The sequence below is a fragment of the Ambystoma mexicanum genome, chromosome 2p (genome assembly GCF_040938575.1).
Source record: "Ambystoma mexicanum isolate Mex_15411 chromosome 2p, UKY_AmexF1_1, whole genome shotgun sequence".
Lineage (NCBI taxonomy): Eukaryota > Metazoa > Chordata > Amphibia > Caudata > Ambystomatidae > Ambystoma > Ambystoma mexicanum.
Window position 1 is genome coordinate 1,446,411,104 of NC_090923.1, and position 21,655 is coordinate 1,446,432,758.

General features: G+C 45.0%; 1 protein-coding gene across 6 annotated transcripts in view; it reads left to right on the forward strand.

The window, feature by feature from the left end:
* Positions 1-21,655, forward strand: part of AGAP3 (ArfGAP with GTPase domain, ankyrin repeat and PH domain 3) — a 1,746,798-nt gene that overhangs the window by 420,689 nt on the left and 1,304,454 nt on the right. For all 6 annotated transcript variants that reach the window (XM_069646010.1, XM_069646012.1, XM_069646011.1 and 3 more), the window contains exon 3: positions 12,758-12,845. In XM_069646010.1, coding sequence (XP_069502111.1) covers positions 12,758-12,845 — 88 coding nt within the window. The remainder of the gene's footprint in view (positions 1-12,757; positions 12,846-21,655) is intronic.

Consider the following 21,655-nt stretch of genomic DNA (forward strand, 5'->3'; position numbering starts at 1 on the left):
CCTCTAATTTTGTTCCCTCTTGGCAAAACAGCACCTAACTTAGAACCATTCAAGGTCACGTCTAGAATAATATCACAACATTTCATACATTTCATTGAATGGCACCAAAGTTATACGCCATCCAAAAACTGCTTTTCACCAACCCTGTAATACAGAAATATGTTAGGATGCCCCCGAACATCTGAGATGTTCGCTAACATTGCAGGGATGCCCCGAACTGTTGGCGAACTTCAGAAGTGAAATCCTCCATATCCCATCCACATCATCCCTCACCGCCCCAGACATTACTTCAATCGTTTCACATTAGTTTCACAAGTGCAATGTTGTGTTTTTGTGTTTTTTAATATGTCTTTACCGCAATGTTTCCGGACTACAGGCGCTATCAGTGAATCCAACATGGCGAGCATTACCCATAAATTACACACCTCATGCTTTTCACCATCCGATCAGTGGCCAAATCAGGGGGCTGTCCGTGGGCTACCGCAGACCCTGTAATATATATATACATCTTCACTCTGGTAGCTGGGGTCCTAGACTCGGTATTCCAGGTTTTTCTGACCCCTTTCGATTGGCCACCAGCTTTTACCCCCTGTTTCTTGTCTGGCAACCCGCACACCTTCTCTCACAGTCTGCAAGGGTTCCGGCTCCGCCTGGATGCCTGCAGTCTTCCACGTTACTTGCTGGGCTCTCCCGGACTTTCTTGGGTCTGCCGCCACAATCTTCTTCCAGGCTGTGCTCCCTGCCCTAGGTGCGCTCCCCTGAATTCAGGGACACCTGGAGCTTCTCTCCACCTGTTCGCCGTCTCCAGTCCTTTCAGCTCCCTTCTCGGCGTCAGTCTTCTTCCGCCTTGACTTCTGTTCTCCGCTTGCTCTCACAGTTCCTCCAGGCAGGGCTTGACCACAAAGTCCTTCTCCCCTTTTAATTGTATGTTTGAATTCGGCTGGTTCAGGTTGTCTAGTTTGTTCTTGTTGGTTCTGTGTGATAGTCCACATTGCTGTGTGCCTCCTCCTCATCTCAGTGGTGATGCTCTTGCTTTCCACTGGGTTGTAAGTGTTCTTCTTGGTCCCAGTTTCAGAGTGTGTGTCACTTAAGCAAACCATACTCTTCTTCGTTTTAGTATTTCCAGAGGGAGTGATGATATCTACCCTACAGAGACACATAGAAGTGTGGGGGTTAGGTCGAGTCTGGATAAGGTAAGTGGATGAGATAGGGGGTAATGTATGTTGGACATAACGCATTATTTCCGAATAGTCGTCACTGCTCCCATAGGGGCATCCATCTCCTTGAGATCCTCCCGCTGAATACCACCCCCAGGGGGACTATCTGGTAGCGGCCTCACCTCCCGGATCCCATTGTAAAGGGTTCCCGCTCAGGGAAAAGTGACGACATCTACGGATTCGTTACACAGGCCACTAAATGAGGACATTTAAGTAGACTGACTAGCAAGTAAATAATATTTCTGATTAATTCTAAAACTGCTTAGCAATGCACACTTTTTATATTATGTGGGAATGCATTCCAAAGTTAAAAACCCTTTACCTTGAGCAATTCACCAACCAATAACATTCTTTGCTGTGTTCTTTTAATATAGCTACCAAACTTGCAATGATCAACCAGTTTGGTACCATTCAATCAGTTTTGACATATAAAGTGGAGCACCCCATTGACCATTTTCTAGATCTGAATCAAGACGTGAAAACAAATGTTATCCTCCATAACAAGCAATACCGAAAATAACTTGAGTGGAAGAATTTGCGAAATTCTTCAAAAGTTGTAGTATTGCTTTGTTTTCGGCCACTTGCAGTTTTTATCCAGGTTTTTAAACTTTATTATTAACTACCAAGATATACAGCCATGATTTTGCTTGCTCCCATGCCTATTGTTTCGGTTTTCATACAGTTCCTTGGTTCCTTAATCCTTCCAATATTACGGGAATTAATTTGTTTTAATGCCCTCTGTAAATACCTTATGGTACTTTCCAAAGTTTCCCTTTTATTCAAGCAGGAATTTTTCTTTCTGTAGCAAACTGCATACCCCACAAAGTAGCCATTTTTGGTTCCCAATAAAAAAAAGATTTAATAAAATATAAAAACATTGCCTCACAATAGTTCACATACTCCCATTTTACTATACAACAACTCCTGGAGATCTTTACCTTGTAAAAAATGCTCCAGCACAGATGCATGGACATGACTTTTTTTTGGCAGCATCGATTTACTGTGTGGCATCCTGGTCTAAAATGCACTTGCATTTAGTGTCTTATCTGTGTGGTTCTATATACATAATGTGTAAACTCTGCCCTAACGTGTACGACTGCGCCAACACCTCAGAGCTTCTAGATAAAATAACCAATCATTCAGATCAATCAAATACTTTATTTCAACCAGTATTAGGTCATAAAAGTTACATAAAAACAGTAACATTCCCAGATAAAACATACATCATCAGTTATATCAAAAATACACAGGAGTTGAAAACTAAAATGCATTTAAAAGGATAAAATGACCCATTGCACACAGGGTACTCATAGATCAGACCCAGCTACAGATAAATACTTGACCTGCTTCCTCCATGCCAACAGCAAAAAGCGACCCATACCATACAGCAAGTCCTGATCACCAGCCAAACAAAAGTAAAGCACCAATGTGACCTTTTTAATATTAAGAAGCATAACTAGAGGCAACAAATCTTTCCTCCTAGCGTGCTTGTGATAAAATAACCTAGTGAGCTGTATCATTATAGAACATTGAAGTGTGGACTGAAGACTTTCTAATTGCAAGCCCTACACAATAATTCTCTTCTGTAGTTTCAGAAACTTGTCTTGTTTTTTCTTTCTCCATATGACCTGTTGGAAGACATTGTAACCTCTACGAACTACAAGGTGCACTGTCTAGTTGCTGTTTGCTTGAATCTGCAGCAAGAGCCTCGGATTTTCAGAAGCACTAGATGTCCTTAACAAAGTGGGTCAGTTCCTTGAATGTCCAAAGTGCTTTATTGATGGTTGAGATAACCTTTCAGGTGAATCCTAAAGCCAATACCTTTGGGTCTGCCCTTGGGAGAGGGGTAAGAGGAATGGGTATGAGCTCTGAAATCATTCTCTGAACTTGATTTGGAATGTTATGCACCACAGACTAGCACAGTGCAACAAGTGCAGTTGTACATTTTGTCTCTTTGGAGGTCATTGCTGCACGGACATTTTTGCTTGTTGCTTGCTTCTGCATTTAAAAACCCCTGTCGAGTGCAGAGCAAGGTGGAGTGTGACAAGAGCAGTTGCACGCAGTTGGAAGCAGCTGGAGTCATGTAAGAGGTTAGCGTACTATTGAATCATTTGTGCTAATACCTTGACTCCATCTTGTCTTTTTGGTTCCTGTCGCCCCGGCACGCCCTGCACTTGATGTATACCCAGCATAGCAAACCCACAGCCACGTTCAGCCCTCCCACACTAGGAACATTAGATGTGAGTAGTGCGGCTCCCTTAGACCATCTGTCGGAAACAAGATGCCAGTCTTCCCGTTATGCCTTCTAAATTTCTGGGTAGTAAGATTACAGAGGTTTCTTGTGCTAAAATCACAAGGAGACATCGCAATAACATTTCTCGGTAACAAAGATTATAACTTGGAGTTTGCAGGCTCCCGAGACAAATTTAACATAATTTGCTTCCGGTAATTTTAATTATGTGGCCACCCTAAACACACCAAATATCTGCATGTCAACTGACTCTACTCGCTTTAAGACACATTATCCATGTTTACAGAATATCAATCTGCTTCCTCTACTACTTTCTTTTTATCAATTCCTATATCAGTACCCTCTTCTCTGCATCCTTTAACCCTGGACCCCAGTGACATAGTAAACAGGGGGCTAGCCTTTATTTCTGCACTGAACTTGGTACTTACCTCAGCTGTCAACCTTTTACAATGACATCAGTGCAGAAGTCAAGTTGTACACAGTATTCTTAAATGCCATAAAAACAAGGATGGACACTTGGGACTCTTGCCAGGAACTGAAAAAATATGTCCAACTACAAACATGTTATAATCCTTCTCTGGACTCACTAGCAGTCCCTCTTGTGAATGAGTCCAGAAGAGTTAGCACTGATAATGAAGCCTCTAATTCGAATGATGATGCGGAAGCTATCGTTGGTGGCAGCACAGTAAATAATGAAAGCAAGTAACAGCTTGCATTTAGGGATTCAATTAAAAGTAATCCCTCTTCCAAATCAAGATTCAGCAGCAAACAGAATTTTTTTTAAAAGGCAGCCCCAAACCACAAGTCATTGTGGAAATGTTTGTGTTCCTTGCATGCTAATTAAATGTTCCAACCAGCTGAATGTAACACGGCTTCACTTCTGACCAAAGGCACTTCAGAAATGAATCCCTGCTTAAGAGGTGTTAAAAACAAAAACAAGGGAAAACCTTTATTTACCCCAAACATTGAACAGAAGGGTGAGGCTGATTATGTCAGTGAATTTGTGTATGAGTCCCTCTGACAAGAATTCAAACAGGTGTATCATATTATATAATGATCTTGATAACAAAGAAATTGTCAGTGTGGCTCAGGAAACGTTCAATCAGTTTGACACGTAAATACTAGAAATATTTCTTTAACCAATGTGGCAGACTGGTATTGCCTACCTCTGGTCATGTAATCTACAGATATTACAATGAGTGGGGGAGTCCTTTTATCTTTAGAAACAATGATGTAACTAATGTAGTTTATTGGAACTCAAGAGGACATTGCCAGTTATTAAGTATTCTTTGTGGTGGAGCACACCAGCGAGAGATGCAGTGGCGAACCTCAAGCCAATAGTAAATCGCTCTCTGCGGACCGGCAATCCAGACGCTCATCCCACGTGAACTTAGAAACCGACTTTGATTGTAGGGGCCTACATTCAGGATTGGGGGACCCGCATTTGCAAAGGAGGAAGGGCTTAGTTGGCACTTTATGGTTTCTGATGTCTTTAACCTGGCCCCTGGGGGAGGGAAAGACTGATTGGCACAGGGAACTAGCTGAGACCGAGAGCCAGTTGAAGAGGGAGGACGATAAAAGGGGACAGGAGAAATAGGTCAGTGTGGGTTAAGGTCAAGGAGGGAGAAGGCAGACCTAGAGACCAAGCATAGTAAGGACGATGAAGAGGAGGGTGGTAGAGTATTGCAGAGTGTGTGTTCAAGGTGAGATAGTCTTAAGTGAGAGAAAGTGGTACTTCAGTGTGACAGTGTGTAAATTGAGTGAGTGAGACTAAGTGAGAGAGTAGGGGTGTGAGTGAAACTCATTGAGAAAGGTAACTGGAAAGTGAAGAAGGGTGTCTGTGGGAGGAGAGGGTAGGAGTCAGTAGTGGATCGAAAGGGTAATAGAAAGTAGTGCGAGGGGAGAATAGTAAAGGGGGAGTAGCAGTAGGAGGCATACATCAGAGGGACATGTGATGAATCCTACGGATCTCTCACTAAACACCCGCCTTAAGTCTCCTTCCAGGCGGCCAGGGAAAGGCAGACGCTTCCTGATCCTGACCTTGGGGTGGTGTTCTGCAGGAGGATCACCTGCGAGGAGACGAGGCCCAGGTTGGTGAGGTGATCCCGGTGGGCTGAGGCATAGTATTTGCCCTTTAAAAGGGAGAACCTTTTGAAGTTACCAAAACGGGTATGGCTTATTGTCATTTTGATGCATCTGAACCATAAATATACGATCTGTGGCTCTGGGCACAAATACCATAAAACCTGAACAGACTCAAGATAAAAATCCTCCTTACTCCCAAAGGTATAATGGAAAGGAATTTAGATATATTGCCTTAAATCAGCTGTCTTTCTCTGTAATAACAAATTCTAATGGTTCATCCTTAAATGTCAAGCATACACAAGGAAGAGAGTATCGACACTCTCTCCCCACCACAGAAGCCGAATGGATTCGACCCTCCCAATGTGGTTGGCACAGGCACCTGAATGCCGAGATCAGTTGTGGCAGCCAATGGGGGGGGTGGAGGGGAAGAGGGATTAGGGAGAGGTTGTGGATAGGGTGGGGGAAATTAGGGAATTTAGGGAAACTGGAAAGAGGTGAAGGGAAACCATGTTTGGATAGGTAAGGGGGAATTTAGGAAAAACACACATACGCGATTACCTGACAGTCCTGGAACCCCTACTCTTAACTGACCTCTCTCAGCTCCATACCACCTTTACTTAGCACACTTCGCAATACTCCTGTACCTGTTCCTAACCCTTGAGAACAGAGAACTTTAACAGTCTAACATGTAACATGAAACAAGATGGGCATGAACATGAAACACTTCAAGCATGATGGAACAGTCTGGAAACCTTTCCCAAATTAATGTACAAACGCATGGCCCCAAGGGCAAGCAAAGCAAACATGACATGAACAGACATCAGCTTTTTAGCCGTAACATTAATGAGCTTCATATTGTCTGGTGTAACTGACGCGTGTTTTCCCAGCACACGCGCCTCAATAACTCAAAGTAGTAACCTGCTTCCTACAGCAGACCCCTTTAATATTGTCAGTTGTAACTGACACATGTTTTCCTAACACACGTGTCTCCTACGCAGACCAATCGTCCCATAGTGTCTCTTTGTAGCTCAGAGCGCTTTGAGTTAAATGCAAAACATATCCCAGAATCTGAGCGTGTGTTTTAGCATTCATTATAAACTGCCGGTATCGTGAAACCACATGGCAATAAGAAAATAACAGAAGCGCAGGCCACTTAGCTTTTGTCTGGGAGCCCCACGGGACTACCTCGATGAGAAGTACAGCGTTGAGCGCGGACACGCCTCCAGTCACCGTAACGCTGCTCGGGTCGTTTCCCTCACTGTCCAGACCTCCGGCGTTCTGCTGCTCCCATCAAGGCTCTTCCCTCATGCCGTAACCACCCGTGCTGAAACAAAATAATCCACACCTGGAACAGGCGGCCGGCTCGCTTTTACACATGCTGCAATTACTCACAACTGCCACACCGTGGAAAAGCAAGGAACTACTGGATTTCCCCACTGCTGCTGGGAAATTAGGTTCCTACAAGTCAAGCCCAGTTTCCTTAGTATTTCACTGGCTGCAAACATCCTCTCCTTCCCCAGCCCTTATCCCTAACATTAAGTAACCCTAAGGGAAATAAATAGACACTTAAAACCAAGAGGTTACTAAAAATCACTGATTTTGTTGAGGACTACTTGTCCCATAATCCCATAGCTACTGGCAGGGCTAGAGAGTCATGCTGTAGTAGTAGCCAGGCAATTAATCCGGATAGACCACACCTGAGGGAGCTGAGAGGCTTAAAAGGTCCCCTCAGGTGAAGACAATCAGGAGCATGACTGTGGCTGAAGTGTCTGTACTAGTAGCAGAAGCAGAAGGAAGAAGGCACAGCGTTGGCAATCCAGGCAGAAGTGGGAGATGCAGCACTCTTTCACCTGCTTGTCTTGTGAGGGTCGTGGTCACCGATTAGGTACAGAGGCTGCTTATCGGAAGGCGTGCAGAAAGACTACCTTTCCCCCATGTGATCCAAATTGCAGAGATTGCGCAGCAGGAAGCGTGTCGGAGACCGTGGTGAGCAGCTGTTGTGAAGCTGTGGGTCTCGGGAGCAAGAGGGACTACTTAATTGAGTGGCTGGACCAGAGACGCCTTCAGAAATGAAGAGTTTAGGTCCCAAGTGAAGCCAGAAGTTGTAGAAGTTGTGCAGCAAGCACAGAAAGAAACTCAGAAGCCGGTGAATTAAACCTGGCATTGTGATTCCTTTTGCGAGCACTGCCAGCAACAATGTCCAGCTTTTATAATCACTCACGTAAAGGTAGAAATGCTACGAAGTTGGTCGTTGAGTCTTTAACAATGGGACACTTGAAGTGTAGCACTTACGTGTGATCGGGTATTCTCTTTCTTTCATGTGAAGAGCAAACGCTAGGAAAAGCAATTGTAAAACCTTTAAACTTTGGAAAACCCATGAAGAAGTAGTTGCATGTGCCTAATTAAGATTCTGGAGAAGAGTGACCTCTAAATCTTTATGAAAGCAGTCAGATACTGCTAACAAAGAGAAGTCAAGTGGTTAAACATAGTTAATTGGAGTTGGAGAGAGCAAGCATTGCCCAAGCCAAGAGTGAGCAAGGTATTTCCCCAATTGAGATTGGAATCCGCCTTTCCCAAAGCCAGAGAACAGTCTAAACAATACTGTGAGCCAAATAGAACTTTAACATTGCTTAGAATACAAGCGTTCAAGCATTACCTGAAGCCAAGAGAGTGGCAACAAGGCTTCTGGGTGATTATTCTGCCAGGAACTACGTGAGGATTCCTGTGTGTTCGTCAGCTGGAAGAAGCAATGTGACCCTCACCGGGACCTGAATGCAAGCAGACCTGCAGGAGCAGAGTCTCAAGAGAAGCCTAAGAGATGTCAAAGCAGTCCAGAGTGGAAGGCAGATGTCAAAGCAAAAAATAGCCGGTCAAGTGGCACAGCGAGTAGAGCGCTTGCTTTGACATCCGTGCAGAACCTGCTAATCCCGGCGGGGCCAAACTCAGCCTTTCATCCTTCCGAGGTCAATAAATGAGCACCACACACCGTGGGTAATAATAAGCAGCGCTCAGATACCTGAGGGTTCGTAGCGCTATATAAGTGCCAAATTATTATTATTATTATTTATTATCAAAGCTATGCCGCGTAAGCGCAAATGGGACCAAAGACACCGCACAGACAGGTAAGTCAGCCCAAGCGAAGTGGGGACCCCAGAGCAGTTCGGCGACTGTGAAAAAAAAGGAGTTTGAACATTGTAAAGCTGCAGAGACAGAAACAAGAAGATTGTGAGTCAACAAGGCAAAGTACAACCCCTAATGATTTTTTTGTATTGTATATGGTTTTTAAGCATTTATATACATTTATATACAACAATCCAGAAAAAACATTTTTAAAGCATTTTAGATTAAAACTTCAATATCATTACTAGTTTAAACATTAATGTAACACACAGCATAGTCATATAATACATTAAGGAAGAGAGCCTCCCTCAACACCCATTTCATAAAAAAGAAACACAATATTGTTCATCCACAAACTTTACAAAGTGCATTAGTGCAGGTAGTTTAAGGATTGCAGTTACTTACTCCACCAATTTCCAAGTATCAAAATACAGAGAGGTTCATCGTTAGAAGTACAATCCAAACTGCAAGCTTCTGATAATTAATTTATAAAGTGCTCAAATGCAAAGAATTCAAAAGCACAACTTCTGCAAGTCCATCAGGTGTTCTATCACGGGTTAGGCACATTTTCCACAAGGTTTCATGTGGAATATGAGTGCATGCCGTTATGGGGAAAACTGAAAGTAAACATTGAAACAACTAGAAATACCAAGCCAAGAAAGAGATATGCAGTTTGTGATGTAAAGAAAAATGGTTACACATATATGGAGGTAAGACGTTCTGGCAGGGGAGTATACCAGGCAACCGCAAACCTACAAGGAGTCCCAGGAAAGGACAATGTTTGATTGAACAAAGAAGAAACCTTTTGAAAGCAGGCATTACAAGGCTCAGCAGCTTTGTACCCAACAGGATTGTTGTGGGTCAAGAAACATACAAAGAACTGTTAGACCAAGAAACATTGCTATACCATTGAAGTATCCAGGTGAAGGGAACCGCCCTCTGGCACCCAGGTTTTGCTACCTTTTATGTTGGAGCTGTTCATTTCTGAACACATTTTTGCAAATACCAGGTTAAAGACATTTACCTTATCACCTTATTATTTAGTTTGTAGTGTGAGGTTCAGAACAGAACGTTTTAACACAAGGACGGTTTTGATTCCTGACATTCTGACACAGACCGATCCTTAGTTTTTGGTTAGGTAGGAAATTGCTCTTAGAACAAGGTGTGGGAGGAGGCATTTTCCCAACCCGTTTGTTAATAAGTCTTTAACCAAAAACATGACAACTTTGTGTCCGGCTTTCCTTTCTGACCCCTCACAGCCCACTGCTGTTGGAAAACGTCCAATACTGCAAATCAGGATATGGATATATCTAAGATGGGGGGTAATCTGTGCCTAGACACAATCTATTAGAAATAGGGTCTGGTCCTATACTGGCGTGTGAAGGCCCTGCAAATGATTTTTTAAATATACTGTAGCAAATCCATCGACTTCGCCACTCCCTCGGTGGGGAAACCCTCTTTCTACATGGCCAGAGAAGGGCAGCTGCTACCTGGGGGTGGCTGCCCGAGGGAATACCATGTTGGGGGAGGTAACCCTCATGGAAGAGAGGAAGACTCACTGGCCAGACCCCAATATTACCCCCCCCCTTTCATTCAGGCCATGATACTTACTCTCTGACTCTAGCAACCCATATGACAAATTGCAATATAGAGCCAGTCCATCTGCTTTATGAATGTGGCCCCTTTTCCCGGTCACTCCCCTTACAAGAAGACTAAGACAAGGAGGAGCAGGGAAGCAATATGGAGAATGGAACTAGAGACACACTCTAGTTTGTTGAAACCAGAAGGTGGCGCAGTGTTTAAAAACAGGAAGCGTCAGGATGGCGAGAGACTCGCTGCTCCACACGTGGGTCGGGATAGCCAGAAGAAGCAGCCTGCATTGTGGAGACGGGAAGAGGCTGGAAACACTGATGTTAGAAGCCCAAGAGACAGAGGTCTGCCGCAGAGATGCTGGAAGAGCTGCCAGAGAAAATCAGAGTCATGGCGGAGACTGGGAAGCAAACAGGCATCTGCCAGACCTGACAGCAGACTGTAGATCGAGTCGGAGGACACAAAGTAACCTGAAACTGCTGTTTCGGAACTGGCGAGCCCATGCAGAGGGAAAGGGACGCTGAAGTGGTTAAAAGGGTATGCTGCATTCCGAAAGAAACAGTATATGAAGCTTGGGGAGCCCCAAACGGGGAAGTAGGGCTCCAAGGACATTACGGGAGAAAACCACAGATGAATAAGAATGGGTCTAAGACCTGATGCCATACTGAAAGTGGCACTGAGTCAGAAAACAGTAGGCATGAGAGAATAAAGAAGAGATGGACCAATCTGAGAAGTCCTGGTGAGGGAGTGAACCAGGCATTGAGAATTTTCAGTCTGGGACTCATACCCAAAGTGTGTAAAGTGAAGGCCCTGGCTGGAGAATATACCAGGCCGTGTAAATGCGAGTCCGGGGCCCGCACCCAAAGCATATGAAGTAGAATGCCTGCCAGTACAGTATACCAGGCAACATAACTGCAAGTCTGGCACCCGCAGCCAATCGTAAGAGAACTGTGAGAAATGAGAAGAAGCAATGCTCTCTGCACAGAAATTGTGTTTGAACTGTGAAAGCAAGGAACAACAAAGTGCCCCTTGACTGCGAAATCCTGGGGAAGGGAAAAATAACCTTTGGACGGAAATTGTGTTTGAATTGAGAAGGCAAGAAGCAACCATTTGCTGCTTGAGAGTGAAAAAACTCGGAAGAGATCCCTATCCCCTAGACTGGCGAACCATAAATCTATAATAAAAAGAGCTGTCATTGTGCTGAGAAACTTGGGGGAATGGGGAATGGAGGACCCCTCCTGAGCATTGTGGAACTTTGATTGTTTTCTTTTTACACCTTTTCCCTTTGGAACTTTGTGTTGAAACTGTGGAGCGAACCACAATTGCTCACTTGCGAGTCGTTGCCCCTTTTCTTCTTATAATAAGTTTAGAATGTAAGTGTCAGATTAGGATTTTGGACACAGGACAGAGAACTCTTTTACTTTTGGACATTCTGATAATTGACATCCTTAGTTTCATAGAGGCAATGAAAAGCCCTTGTTGTGATGGGGCTAGATGGATCTGTTTCCAATCCATATTTTGTTAATAAAAGTCTGTAGCAGTCAACATAATGCCCTTGTGGTGTCAGAGTCTTACTCCTGATTCCTTACAGTACTTTGATCATTGTTTAGAGTTGCCTTTTTCTCCCCTACCCCTTAGCCTTGTGTGTACTGTTCTTACCACCAGGTACTGAGATACATTTAACATAGTGGTGAGAGGGTCTGTCTATGGCCATTTATTATTTCCATGCATTTACTATGTGATTGGCTTAGCTTAAAGTACTTCTTTTAACTTCTAATTACTCAGTGTAATGTTATGATCGTGTATATTTTCCAGTGTTACAGTATGGTGTATTCTCTGCGAATAACTTTTGGGACTGACTGTATCTCACGGTCAACCTACCTCCTTCTTTGTGTGAAGCCTGACTGCTCTGCCATAGTTACCCTCTAGACAGTTTGGTGTATCTTTTTAGTTGGAAACCCTGCCAAGCCACTAGGGTGGTGAGATTTTTCTATAGTCCTCTGGTGAGGGATGGAAAATAATCTAACATTTATTGTGGAGTCTCTGCTCCAGTCAGAAATAATGTATCCTTCAGGGATGTCCGTCAATGGTAATGCTTTCCCTACTGATGTGTGTGTTTGTGTGTTTGCGTGTGATGTTTGAGTGTTTTTTCACGCAAACCCAGTGGTCGGGCAGGGAAATCATAGAGTGTTCTCAGAAGCCCAGTTGCTTTTCTGCCACCTCTCACCAGACCGCTCTGACAAATATTGACCTGAACAGCTATTTCTGTAGCTCAGTTTCATGGGGTTTGTAAGGGAAGTTGGCGACATAACGTTTATGGAGGCTGAGCTGGTGTTGCCCCACCTCCACATTAAGTGGAGATCAATGCATTGGTGGAAGGATGCAGCAGTCTTTCTGCCAATGTTCAAATCGAGGCATTAGATTGTAAGCAAGATAGGATTTGAAGTTCTCGCAGTATGTTTACAGCTCTCTGGTCTTTCTTTTTATCCTGCAGGGCATTGTGGGTAATTTGTCAAGCGGAAAGTCTGCTTTGGTGCATCGATACCTTACAGGAACCTACGTTCAGGAGGAATCGCCAGAAGGTAAGGATGTGCTCCTGTGAATAGTGGCCCATAAAGTAGAGTGGAATTAAGGGTCTCTGATGAGCAGTGGATGAGGATACCCACATTGGAGATTGGATGTGTAGGGTAACATTGTCCTGCAGATTACAGGGCCATATATGAGAGAGGAGGGTACGATGTTAAATGTCTGCTGGCTGAAGTGCATCTTTGACTCTGAAAGGGTACTACTAATAAGGTCAGAGAAGAACTTATATTGGCATCTGTCACATAGTGATTGGGAGCAAGTGATTGGAATCGGAGTGTGCCAAGACCCAAGTTTCAAGTGTTTTTATTTGGTATGGACCAAATTAAAGTGATAATTTAGGACAATATCCCTCCAATCTGCAATAGGTCTCCCTAGCCTTCTGGACTTTAGGAATGTCCTCCCGGTTGCCAGGATATCCTCAAATACCCAGAGGAGTTTTGCTACTCATTTGTCACTCATTTCATCAGATATTATTGTGCTGCAGGCTTCATGGTGCCCACATCCTGCTGGTTGCAGGTTTCATGGGCCATGTACATAGTGTTTCTTCCCTATTGCAGACTCCTCCTGTTGCTTACCCTTTTGCTTGTCTACTCTTGATGTATTATCCCTGCCCCCCTCGGATTCCTTCCCCCCCCCCTTTCTGAACTTCCCTAGGGCTGAACTGGCACACCAGAGCCTTAATAGGCTGACTGGCTATGTTGCTTTGGTTCGTTTCTATAATTTGTAACAAAATATGTGGCAGGGCCAAAATAATTTCTAGCATGCCTGTGACGTATCGGGACGGGCAGCTCCAGGCCCACTGTTGACACCACCCACGGCTGCTCCATGCAGTGTCATCATATTTGGGAGTGCAAGCTTCAAATAAGTTTCATTGAGAGTGATGGATGCACACTTCGATTTACAGATACCAATCAACATTACATATTAGGTGTGTCCTGAAATAAAATAAATGTTTAAGTGTTTCTTTAAAATATATTAACATTTTGCTCTGATTCTATTGGTGGCAAGTGGAGCATGTTAACCATATATTCACTTAAACAACAAAGAGCCAACATGCTGTCCTCCTATGGTAAATCGATGTACAAGCGCAGGCAAAATCATTAGTGAACCGAATAACTTTCCAGTCGAACACAGTAGCAAAATATTCTTGTTTAGGTTGACACTCATGACAGGCACTCCTTTTCGATATTGACCTTTTCACTGAACTTGCCCCTGTATATGGGGAAGATGGCTGGTGACTGCCCTGTTGTCAACCCAAACTGCTGGTTATAACGGTAGAGACTGTGTAGCAGTGTCATGCAGTGTAGTGAAGAAGTGCGTGGGCATGGATAGCATCAGTGGCCAGCATTTTCTGCTTACAACTCACTGTTATTCATGAAAATTAGGAAGTACCCCTACCCTACTAACCAGGGCCATCAGGTTTGTGAAAGAAAATGAGCCAGTACTTGATGCAGATTCCCTGGCCAGTGCACACTGTTGCTGGTTGTTATACCATTGACTGACTGTTAAAATAATTAAGTTGTCAAAAAAACACAACATAACCAAGCTGGGGTAATAAATAAGTGCTAGAGCTCTGAAATAGGTGCCAGGGCTGAGCCCTGGCAAGCCCCCGCACCCAAACACACACAAATTAAGCACTGGTTTCTACCTCTTGAGGCTTTCTGTTCTTAGCCTTCCCTTTCTCCTTTGAATGTTTTCTACTAACAATCATGCTTTCTTCCTCCTGGGGACTACTTCTAACATCTCTGAAGTTGTCCTCCCAACTCCTTCACATGGTGGTCACCCTCCTTTTGGGCCCTTGTCAAGCCAGCTTCCTTTACAATACTATCTTCTCTTCCTGATGGTACACCCTCTTCAATACTACAGTCACTCTTATGTAACCACATACTCCTCTATGCTACCTCGATCTCCTGATTGTACTATTGTCAGCCTTTGAAGACTGGACCTCCCCCAACTCCGATGTTCCCCCTTTCTCCTCCTCCTCCTCCTCACCTGATGAATAATCCAGAGTTGAAGATATCTGAGGTCTTCTAGCGCAATAATCCTTCTTCCTTTCTTTTTTTTTCTGGGCAAACGTCTCTCTCACGGAAGGAAGCCACAGTTTATTGCTAATAACCAGCACTACCTGCAGCCCCTCTTCCGAAAGGGACAGAATGGCTGAAAAAGCCTGTCGGCCACAAAAAACCCCAATAGTAGAATAGCAATAGCAGATGTCAGCCGTGATTATGCAGGATGGAACGTGGGCTCCAATGGATTCCGGAGGAAGTAACCCTTTGGAAGAGTGGAGCAACCAGACCAGGAGCGAGGTAAGTAGAAGAGAGCCTGTACTGTAGGAAGCCAGTGGGCACACCAGCGCTGAAAAGAGAACCAGCAGGGGAGAGGGAAGAAAGGAGCGGAAAGAGGAACGCGAGTGAGAGAAAGAGAGAGAGAGCGCCCCGAAGGGAAGCAGAGAAAACAGAGGGAGAGAGGCCCCGAGAAGGCTACTCCTGAGTGGCAACTGAAAGGGGGAAAAGCGGAGAAAACGGGGAAAGAAACTAGCGTACGGCAACCGTAAAGCACAGCCACGAGAGAGCTGACCGAAGCGGGTTGGAACGCACTGAGAACAGGGAGGGCGTGGCTGATAAGCCTCCCTGTTCACAGTTCCAAAAAGACTAGACCGCTGAAAGCAACGTCAGGAAGCGTGGTGGGGCACTGTCATGATCACTGAAAGGACCCCTAGAGTAACGCCTAAATTGACCTGAACATCTGCTTACCATTATTGGATTGCGGGACAACAACACAGTGTAGTGGGTAGGTTTAAATAGTCACTTCCTGACTACTCAATATGGTTGCCTTAGTTGATCCTGGGTGTCTCAGTGCAAGTCTAGTTGTTTGTCCTCATCTACTATTTAAGCCCCTCCCACTGCGAGCTCCGTGCTTCGCGTCTGTTCTGTCAGCAGCAAACGCTTACCGCATCCAGTCAGTGTTAGTTTTAAGCCTTTAATTTCTGTTCCGAATAATACATAGGTTCTTTGCCCTTAGCACCTTCAGTACTTCCTCGCATAATAGATCCTAGTTTAGTGTTAAAATCGTAAAGTCAATAATCCTGTCAGAGTCAGGAAATTGCGTACCATATGAAAACTTCCTTCCTGTCAGACGGCACTTGACAAAAGTTCTCACAGCTGATCGATGCCATCCATTGAATGCAGCTGTTTTCACAAACAAGTCGCACAGCAAGTATTTCCTTCAGAGTTCTAAAGCTTTTAAATCACAGACAATGAATTCCTGTCACTATCCGTGCGTGAGGTTTTACACATGTTGTCATGCGGCAACTTGTTAAATAGTTCTTGTTATTTTTAGCGCTGCTAATTTAAGTGGGCATTTATTCCCATTTCACTGTTTTCTGTAAATTATATCAAACTTAACAGGTTCATGATAGCATCAGTCGCGTATGAATTTTGTGTTACTACAGCACTTGCTATCTCCGTTCACATTAGACACACATTCATATTAACAGATTGGGTTCACAGCACTCCCTCTTCAACTATATTTAGTAACCTAGGTTAATATTAGGAATTCCATTCTACTTCTTGAAAGCATAATACTGGCATGTCATCTCCCCCTCATAGTTCTGATATCCTTGCTGTTCGAGTGACGCCAGCTCCACATCGTAATCAGTAGACTCCATTCAGTGTAGTGTCAGTGCAGTGTCCCATCTCTCTCCAAGCCCAAGGTAGTTTCCAGTGTCTCATTTTCTTCAGAACCAAGAGCCCCTGCGCAGATGCAGGATGGAGAGCTCTCCAAAAAAGAATTCAAGGTAAAGACAAGGAGAGGAGATAGAGTTCTTTGCAAGTCATTGTTTTATGAGGAGAGTTGCAGCAATTACTATTTGAGTTCGATTTCTCCAGGCTAAGGAATGCCTCTGTGTATTTCTATAGGAAAGAATTGTTACAAAGAAGTAGCTGAGTGTAAGAGCATTGCAAGCTAAGAAGAGTCCATTGTGAGGTGTTTGTGCGTGTCCCCGCGGAGTCAAGGTAAGCGTTACAGGCGCCTCAATGGCAGCCTGCAAGCCGCGATCGGGACTACAGAGTCCACGGAAGGCGGTGCATTACAGTACGCCCCCTACCAATGCTGCACCCCCTGGCTTGCCAGGGTGAGCCCTATGGAATTTCCGAAGCAAAACAGGGGCCTTAACATAAGAGGAGGGTTCCCACAAATCTTCCGCCCTAGAATACCCCTTTCAATGTATCAAGTATTCCAGGCGACCCCGCCTGTAACGGGAATCACACATTTGAGACACCTCAAACTCAGCCTCGACCCGTGGTGGGGGACATAGAGGAATCGACCGGCTCGAAGAACCCTGATGAGCCTCCCAAAGCAAAGAGGAATGAAAAACCGGGTGAACCCGATACAAGCATGGGGGCGACCTCAAGCGGAAAGCCACCGGGTTTACCCTAGCTACAATCGGATATGGACCAATGAAACGGGGGGAACATTTAAACGGACGGGTCCATCGGGGTAAATATTTGGTGGAGAGCCATACCCTGGTGCCCACCTTCCACTCCGGCACCGCCAACCAGTGACTATCTGCTTGAGCTTTGCATGCCACTTGACTTTCCATAAGACTGCATCTGGCAGTCCTGTGAGCCTCCCGTATACCAGACAGAACACCTTCCACAGCAGGCAGGTTAGACTCAGATGAGAGAACGGGAAATATTGTGCGAGGATGAAACCCATAGGTACATAAGAACGGAGTGAGACCAGATGCAGAATGACGGGTGTTGTTGTATGCAAATTCCGCCGTGGGAAGAAGTGACACCCAATTGTCCTGTTCCTGATTGATATAACAGTGTAAATACTGTTCGAGAGTGCCATTCAATCTCTCGGTCTGCCCATTTGTCTGAGGGTGGAACCCCGAAGACAATGCCCTTTCGATACCCAACTGATGGCACAAGGCAGTCCAGAATTTAGAGACATATTGGCTGCCTCTATCAGACGTGATCTTGTCCGGGAGGCCATGTAGACAGAAAACATCCTTGAGAAATACTTTTGCCATTTCTGTGGCAGTGGGCAATCTGGGAAGAGAGAAATGAGCCATTTTAGACATGGTTTCAATCGTTACCATGATGCAGGTACAAGCGTGAGAAACCAGCAGATCCACAATGAAATCAGTGGAGATATGACTCCACAGACGTAACGGTACAGCACTCTGTTAGAGTAAACCCAATGGTTTAGTCGTGCAAAACTTACTGCTGTTACAGATTTTGCAAGACTGGACATACTGTTTGACCTCAGACTGCATCCCGGGCAAATAGAAATATCTCTTTACCAGGTCTACCGTGCCTGCTTGCCCTTGATGCCCGGCCGTCTTGTGATCATGACACCACTGAAAGACGTGTCGTTGGAGGGAAGTTGAAGGTACATATAACCGATGACCACGAAACAAAAGTCCCTCTCTTTCTATTAAAGTCTGCGTTTCCTTCCCATGCCCAGACAAAATTGTTGCCTCTTTAACCTTTTGGAGTAAACTTGTTGTATGGATAAATACCCAATTTCTGGGAAAGTCTTTCTTTGGGTGGTAAACGGGAACCTTCCAATCCATCCTTTTGTGACAATGCTTCGGGAAGAAGATTCCGACTTCCAGGAATGTAAGTGATCCGAAAGTTGTACTGGGCAACAAAAATGTGCCCATCGGGCTTGGCGAGAGTTGACGCAATCCATAGTTTGTAGAACTTGACCATTTTTATGGTCACTGCGAATAGTGAATGGACAGTTACTCCCTTGTAACAAGTGTCTCCAGTCTTCACATGCCAATTTCATGGCTAGGAGTTCCCTCTCAATGACTGATTAATTCTGTTGACTTGGGGTAAGAGTTCGGGACAAATAAGCGATGGGATGTTTTTTCCCGTCTAGTTCTTTAAGTAAGACGGCTCCCACGGTGGCTGCTGAGGTGTCGGTTTCAAGTATAAACGGTTTGCCTTGGTCTGGATGACACAAAATGGGAGCTTGACAAAAAAGTTCCTTCAAGTACTTGAAATTCCTTTCCGCTTGGTAATCCCAGCAGAAGGGCAGAGAGGACTTTTTCAACAGACGAGTAATGGGTAATACAACCTCAGAAAAAGAGGGCATGAAACGCCTGTAGAAATTAGCCACCCCCACGAATTTCTGTACTTCCTTTACCGATCTGGGGGAGTGCAAATTTAGAATCGCATCCACCTTTCCCTTATCCATCAGGATACCCTGGGGTGAGAGAAATTATCCTAAGTAAGGTACCGAACTGACTCCAAACTGGCATTCTCCCTTTTTACCAAAAGTGTGTGTTTCTTCAGCCGATTTAGGACTTCGGTGAGATGTCTCTGATGTTGTTCGGGAAATATAAGAATATCGTCCAAGTAGACAATTACTGACACGAACATAAGATCCGAAAATACTCGGTCCATAAACCTCTGAAACACCGCTGATGCATTGACCAGCCCAAATGGCATTACATGATACTCAAATAATCCAAATGGAGTACGGAATGCCGTTTTCCATTCGTCCCCAGAATGATACGTAAGAGGTGGTAGGCAATGTGCAGGTCCAGTTTAGTAAAGATAGTAGCTCCTTGTACTGCCTCTAGGATGTCTGTAATGAGGAGCATGGGATAGCGATCCCCGACAGTAACTTTGTTCAATCTGCGATAATCTATACATGATCGGAGATCAAGGGAATCTTTTTTCGGAATAAAGAACAAGGGGGCTCCTGCTGGAGATTTGGACGGGCGTATGAGTCCGTTCTGCAAGTTGTCGTCCAGATAAGACCTGAGAGCTTTCTTTTCAGTTTGAGACCAAGAGAACATACGGCCAAAGGGGACCAAAGCGTTGGGAAGGAGATCGACCGAGCAATCCTCAGGCCTGTGGGGAGGTAGTTCCAAGGGATTCTTTTCTGTAAAAACCATTTCAAAAGATGAGGTCCATGGGAAGGGAATGGACCCCAATGGTACCGACTGGTGGAACAATATGTGCCTTTGCTTCCATGTAAAGTAGATTCTTTAAACAAGCCTGTTGACATAACCCAGAATCGAAATTAATACTGTTTGTGGACCAGTTGATCTGTGGGTTGTGCTTGCGTAGCCATGTGATGCCTAAAATGAGTGGAAAGTGCGCCGCATGGATAATGTCGAACTGGATGGATTCCGAATGTTGTTGCATGGACATCTTCCGATATTCGGTAGTCTGTGTGATGGGGCCAGAACTAAGGGGACTACCATCCACTCCCACCACCTTCTGGTCTTCCTTCCGGTCCATGCAACGTAAGCCAACTTTGTCGGCTCAGATGGTATCAACAAAATTGCCGGCGGCCCCGTAGTCCAATAGGGCCAAGGCATCAATCTTGCGTTGATCTATAGTCAGTAGTACTTTGAGCACCATAAGTCGTGAATCCTCCAGTGGTTTTGCTGGACCCACAGATAATGACACATAGGGACTGACTGTTTCCTCTCGGCTTCCTGTCCCTTCTAGGACCGAGTGTTCTCGTTTCCCGATCGTCTGGATGGAATCTCTGAACTATTCCGTATTTGATGTTGGTCAGAACCACAATATGCACATAACCCCAATTCTCTTCTTCTCTTTCTTTCTTCCGCGGTCAAGGATGGATGAGTGGTTCCAATCTGCATAGGTTCTTCGGTTCGTGTTGGAGCTGAGGCTGAGGAAGGAGGGAAACTGATGGGGAAGGTCAGATTCCGATTCCTTTCTCTTTCTGTTCTGCGTTCATGAAGTCTGTTTGATTTGTAAGGCTTCCGCCTACAATTCGGAAAAAGATGCCGGTCGGGGAGACCTGGCTAACTCATCTTTGATGTCTTCCCGTAGTCCTCTTCTGAAAATGACAAATTGTGCTTGCTCTTGCCAACCAGCCTCTGTGGCCAAACATTTGAAAGTGGTAGTATACAGGAGGCGATCGGTCTGGCCTTGGTGTACATCTAACAGGTCTTCACCTGCTGCAAAAGTTATTTCAGGCCTCTCGAAATTTTGTTTGTCTTGCTATAATTGCCTCGTAGTCTTGAAGCATCGGATCAGCTCCGGTCACAAGTAGAGTGGCCCAGGCAAGGACATTTCCAGACATGTTAGAGATCATGAAACCCACCCAGGCATGACCAGTGGGAAAAGTGTTTGGTCGAAAGGTGAAATGGATACTGCAAGCCTCCAAAAATTCTTTTTGGATGTTCCGTCATGTTTTCCTGATGGCAGTGCCATGGGTGGCAAATCTACCAGTTTGGGTTCTCAGTTAGTAACCAGTTGTTTAAGCACATTATTTTCGGTCCTTAATGTCTGTACTTCCACCGATAGGCACACCAGCGCTGAACAGAGAACCAGCAGGCGAGAGGGAAGAAAGGAGCGGAAAGAGGAACACAGAAAGTAAACAAACGCGGCGAGCACGAGTGAAAAAGAGAGCGAGACAGAGAGCCCCGAAGGGAAGCAGAGAAAACAGAGGGAGAGAGACCCCAAGAAGGCTACTCCCCGAGTGACAACTGAAAGGGGGGAAAGCGGAGAAAATAGGGAAAGAAACTAGCGTACGGCAACCAGAAAGCACAGCCGCGAGAGAGCTGACCGAAGCGGGCTACAACGCACTGAGAACAGGGAGGGCGTGGCTGATAAGCCTCCTTATTCACAGTTCCAAAAAGACTAGACCGCTGAAAGCAACGTCAGGAAGCATGGTGGGGCGCCTCAATGGCAGCCTGCAAGCCGCGATCGGGACCACAGAGTCCACGGGAGGCGGCGCATGACCACTATCTCCTCCTCAGTACTACCTCTGACTCCAGATGATACTACCCTGTCCTCTATGCCACCTC